A 6,000-nucleotide genomic window follows, 5' to 3' on the forward strand; every position below is an offset into this window, starting at 1 on the left:
TAAATCGTAGATCTGCTTTAGATCGAATACACAGTATAGTGAAACCAGTTTAGTAAATTGTGTACCTTACCCACGGTGTACATTGAAAGAAAAACCTATTAAACTTTTTTTTTTTTTTCATTGGGGCAGGCCTCATTGCATCCCCACACCGAGCTACTTTAAATTTGTATTCCAAGATTTCACAGCACAGGGAAGGGAGGAGGGAAATTTCCTTATTGCCATTGTTTGTGATGTCCGACAGAACACAAACCATACTGTAAACTTCTAGACGTGTAAGTGAGTGCAGTAGATTAAATTGCACTATTAACAGTTTTTCAGTGATCTGCTATCGTTATACATAGATGTACTTGAGGCATTTATAGTTCTTTTATACAAGAAACCTCTTTATTATCATTTGTGATCTTGGCAATCGTACATTTATATAACTGAAAGCAAACTATACTGACATAATTTTAGTTGCAAATATTATACATCACTTATAATGTATCCGATCACTGTCAATCAAACATTACATAGCTCATTCAAGTCCTGCCTTCTTTTAAACCTCATTCTTCATCTGCATGTATTGTTCCAAAAATTCCCATTATCTATAATTTGCTCCTACCCTTTTCTAAAGATCCATTTCCAGTCGATTTATCTCCGTTACTATATTAACTACTTCTAGTACAGTTGGTTTAGTCTTTGATTTCCATTTTCTAGTAATTGCTTTTTGCATTTTATAGTTGTTGAAGATGTGTAGCTCAAGCAAATAAAGGACATTGTGTTTTAGGTATTAGGGAAGGGAGTCTAGCAGAGTATATGTGGATTTGCAGTGGCCACTCTCACATTGTGTCCCCAGTCCAGTAGATGTTTGTGTGCCAGCACTGGTCCACTGTCTGTGTGTTCTTTTTTTTTTCTGTTATTTGTCAGTGGTTGTGGTATCATGGAATTAACATAAGTAATTATGTATGAGGGGTAAAGTAGCAAGGGGGGGGGGGTTGCTTCCCTACAAAAGTTTGTACAATATATTTGTTGTGCAGGATGTTTTCTGTGTAGTGTGTGCTTTCAGTTCAGAGGGGGACTTGCCAGTTTATGTTGGAGATGTACCTTTCCTTGAACACCAAGTGTATGTCCTTTAAAGCAGTTATCCTTGTATGTTTTTCCTGTCCTTCCTTAGACTGTGTTCATTTCTTCATTGACAAAAATGCCCCTGCATTAACCAGTTTCCACTGTTGGGCTTCTCCTTTCTGCTGCTTTGCCTTCACCAATTTAATTATTTCCTTCTGGGCGTGTGTGCCTCTGCATAGTGAACCTTGCTACAGTCATGGTTAGAAGGTTCTTTTTTATGGTTTCCTGCTGACTGCACGAACTTGCTCCGCAAATGATAATGTGAATACACGCACATTAATACAGTCAAGGCTTTACTCGTGCTGTACTTGTCGTGGCATTGCATTTACCCACCTGTTTGATCACTTATCTCAGAAACTACCTAATAGTAAAGGTGTTAAAAAAAATAAATAAAATAAAGTGTGATATGAATTTGCCACTTCAGTCATACGCTTTCTTTAATGCTAAACGAACCATTTTAGCATTTTTTCATTAATGTGTTATACTTTACATTTATTTTCTTTTTAATAATTAACATTAATTCCAACATTTACATAAATTGTTTAATTGCTGCCTTCCTTTAAACCTCATGCCTCCTCCTGCATGTGTTGTTTCCCCAAATTCCATTTATTTTTAACTAATTTACTCCTTATCTGTTGCCATCGTAGATTATCTGCAGATTGTGTACTCTTATGCATCTTGGTACAATTGTGTACTTTTAATAGGTTTGTATTGTTTATATACCTTGTTATAAATGGTATACATTTAATCCACTTTATTTTAATATGTGGCTTCCACTAAAATAGTTTTCTTTTCAGTTGGATAATCCAGTCAACAAAATGAAATAAGTAGTATGCTCCAGATTTTTTGGCTTGTTTGGAGATGCACCATTCCATTATATAAAAGCATTTTTCTTTTTAGTTGAGACGAGAGGCTCGATTACGGAGAGAGTACCTCTACAGGAAGGCCCAAGAAGACAAACTGCGAACAATTGAGGAGAAAAAACAGAAGCTGAAACGTGCACTTGATGGTAAGGAAACCACTGCTTTGCCTTCACTGAAAGCTGCCAGTAGAGCATTTTAAGGCTGCTACGCATTTTAGAGTGTTAGTGCAGGTGCATTTTACCAAGGAGTTGAGACCATTTTTGAAGCTGTGTCATTTTGCAAGGTTTTTCATGAATAGAGTTTTCATTAAATTGGATTGATGATCTTGTATAGATTGGTTTAAATTAGCTTTGGACCATTTCAAAGTAAATGCTTAAACTTCTTAAGTGTATTATCAAGCTGGAATTTACTAATTTGGCAAGCAACTGAGCAGCCAGGCATATTTTCACAGATGCTTCTGAAAACTGGAAATGTTTAATATTTAACAGCTGATGGACCTTGTCATGTTACTGTGATGTAATTACATAATGAGGGAAGTGGCCAAACTGATTAGAGAAGGGGCGTTCTGTGTACCTTGTCTAGACTTTGGTAAGGCAGTTGGTAGTAAACATCAGTTTTTGTGGCAGTGTTGTATGCTTCTGTGTATGTCAGCCTACAAAGGTTATTGCATTGACTAAATTAAGATGCAGGTATTACCTCTATTGACAGATCACATGTCTTGTGTCTTTGGGTAAAACGTTAATTAGTGATATTTTAAATCGGGTAAGCCCACTAGGCACAATGACCCATTTTCTGAGGCAGCCCTGGAGCACCATCTGGTGGAGTGACTTGCTTAGATGGACATTATGCAAATGAAGGCGGAGGGCATCAAACCTAGGTTACAGGATAAGTGTGCCGTAGTTTTTTTAGTCCATTGTTATGAACTTCCATAATATGTAAACTTGTAATATCAACATAAGGAGAAGTGTATTACTCAAAATTGAAGGAATTAGTGGCAGCAATTGGAACTTCAAAAGCCCAAAATGTAGTAAAGTATCCCGATGTGCTAGGCCAGAAACTAGAACTTTATTTTGATGAAATGGAAGACCAGGAGTGTGTTAGCATAATAAAATTAAAAGCAGGTAAAGTAGAACAATTGTTTCCTGTCCAAACTGGAGGCTCATTCATTTAGCATAATGCAGACATCACTTAAATCATGAAAGTTCATAATGCAGTTGTTTTGCAATGTAATGAAGAGTGTTAAAAAAAGAGAAGCCTTAAAGGAGACCTGAATGCTAAAACACAACTCTCTCACTTTAGTGTGATGTTCTTATTGAGTTACCCTAACATTGCCTGCCTATAATAAAGCATGTCTTAGCTGTTTATTTTTTAACAGTGTAATTTTTGTCAGCACTTTCACTATAATGTAGACACGCTAAATAATATAGACTTTGAGAGGAATTGCTGCTGCTTGTGTAAGAGAATAAATTAAAGGCAACAGAAGAGACACATTTCATGGAAGGCAGGAGATACTGTAGGTTACACAGATGTTATAGGCAGTATTCTTACTGTGGCTGAGTGCTGCATAGGAATTATCAGGATATTCTAATAATATTCTGTATGTTTAGGGCATCTAACTACAGTGGAGAGATTTATTTTTAAAGCCGTACAAAGAAGCGAGTGTCATAGAGTTGGTAGTGTAACTTGCTAAAGAAAGAGCAGCCATAGACCTTGTGTTCTCAAATAGTGTTTTGGTGGAAAAGCAGCTTGGGTGTGGTAGTTTGTAGTCATTTGAGGACTAAGTAGTTGCCAGCATTATTCATGATCAACTTTTAACTGTTCCATTAAGTATAAGTAATAGTGTCTTCAGGATTATAGATGTTTCCCTTTGGTCTGAACATGACTAGCTCACACGCAAACCATTGCCTTGCCTGGTACCCACCTCATTCTTTCTAAGTTCATTAAAATGATCTCCCACTCTTGCTGCAGTTGTCCAGAAGATGCTTGTAAGTTGTATCTTAAGGGAAACCTCTTTTCTAGGTATCCAGAAAGAGGCATATCTTATTCCTTGGTGGAAAGGAAGAAACTCCATAAAATCAAACATATTCAGGCCTGTTCCTGTCTTAAACACACAATTGTAAATCTTAGATGTGTTATGTACCCATAGGTAAATGATTATTCGGACTTGGCCTCTGTTTTTAAACAGTTTTGTATGGGTTCAGGAAGAAATTTTTCAGTTAACACAACACTTATATATATATATATATATATATATATATATATATATATATATATATATATATATATATATATATATATATGAGCAATAAATATATATATATATATATATATATATATATATATATATATATATATATATACACAAGTAAAGTAATATACAAGGGTATATTTAAAGAAGAACTTATCTGTTTCCTTTTTCCTAGATTTTTTTGAAGGTCAAAACTAGACTCCTAACAAAATTGCCAGATTTGCTACAGACTCCCCTTTCAGATCACCTCACTGCACAGCACTCAACCAACTCTGTTAGAACTTCCTCAACTCTTAATGTATAACCAACTTACTATGGCCCATAAAAAGTCTTAACCAACCTGGGAATATCCCTGCCCTTGAATATCCCCTACACCCATACTCCACTAATTGTGTCCTTCGCTCTAGCAGTAAATCGCTAGTAAATGTAACAAAGTCCAACAATGCTGCAGGAGAAGCTCTGTCCTCAAACTGTATAGCTACATACCATCTATTATTAACTTACCTCATTGTAAAAAAAAAAAAAAAAAAAAAAAAGACTTAAAACTCGCTTATCCAGAACAAAGTTATGTTCTTGCACTAGTTCTGATAAGTTTCTGTTTTCCTAGTTTCTAACTCTGGAACTAAGGTACAATATTTGCAAGGATACAGTCTATACCTCATCCTTTGTCTGTGTACTTGCCATCTTAGGATTTTTAGTTATGAATGTTAACATAACTTTTTTTTTGTTTACTTTGTAGATGTTCTTAATATAGTGTTTTTTTTACATTTTCTCTGAGTTCTGTATGGAACATGTATGTGAATATGTGCATAGTACTTTTATTCTGTTATTTGTGTAAATATAATACATTTCTCTGTGTTATGTGTAAGCTTCTTTATGTATATGTAAACATTTCTTGGTACTTGCGTATTATCGCAACCACATTTTGAACGGCAATATTAACGAGCATGGAATGTGGTTGTTTGATCGGTATGAAGGTAAATAAGCTTGAAATGCTGCAAAGCCACAGATCAATTTGGTCCACAGTAGGTTGCATGACAAAAGTGTGATGGATTGCAAAGTGTTTTAAATTGGTAGTACCAGCATGCAGCTGTGCACTTGTCATACAGCTCAAGACCCGAAGGGTCCAGTCTAGGTCTAGCCAGTTAAACCCTACAGTGACATATAACTACTTTGTTGCACTAATTAAAGTCTTGCAGGTGATGCAGAACAGCTAAGGTCTTGAAATGCCATAAACAATTTTCGAGTCTAACTTAATGAAAATATTTCATTAGAATCCACAAAGAAGCGTTCATTTCTCACAAGCTGTCATAGAAGCCCTGGTTGCATACAGAAAAGTTTCGACAAATACTACTTCAGTCTACCTACCTTTTTCCAATAGCTACTCTATAAAGATGACATGATCTCCACAAAATGGAAAACAACCAAAAAGCCAAGCTTCTTAAATTCCACTTTCAGACATGTTTGTATTTTTGTTAGGCAATGAAATAGTTGTGGCAGTGGAATTCCTCAACAAGTGACAGCGAAATTACACGATTCCATCTATGAAAAAAGTCCGCAACCACACAAAGTTAAGGATTTACAGACATTGACAGGAGCATGTTACCCCAAAAATAGTAAAATATTAAGGGTTAGCATTTCTGCATACATTAATGACCATATGTCATGATCGTTAAGCAACCGCTATTGCCATTACATGTGGTTGCGATAATACACAAGTACCCATTTCTTCTATTTTATTTTTGAGCTTTTCTCCCTGGGCCTCCACTGAAAAATTCTTTT

General features: G+C 35.6%; 1 protein-coding gene across 1 annotated transcript in view; it reads left to right on the forward strand.

Moving 5' to 3' along the window:
- IMP4 (IMP U3 small nucleolar ribonucleoprotein 4) overlaps positions 1–6,000 on the forward strand; it is a 267,706-nt gene that overhangs the window by 46,439 nt on the left and 215,267 nt on the right. Inside the window, exon 2 of the mRNA XM_044080730.1 lies at positions 2,008–2,116. Coding sequence (XP_043936665.1) covers positions 2,008–2,116 — 109 coding nt within the window. The remainder of the gene's footprint in view (positions 1–2,007; positions 2,117–6,000) is intronic.

Source organism: Protopterus annectens, chromosome 8.part0 (genome assembly GCF_019279795.1).
Source record: "Protopterus annectens isolate FY-2018-M chromosome 8.part0, PAN1.0, whole genome shotgun sequence".
In the NCBI taxonomy this organism is placed as follows: domain Eukaryota; kingdom Metazoa; phylum Chordata; order Ceratodontiformes; family Protopteridae; genus Protopterus; species Protopterus annectens.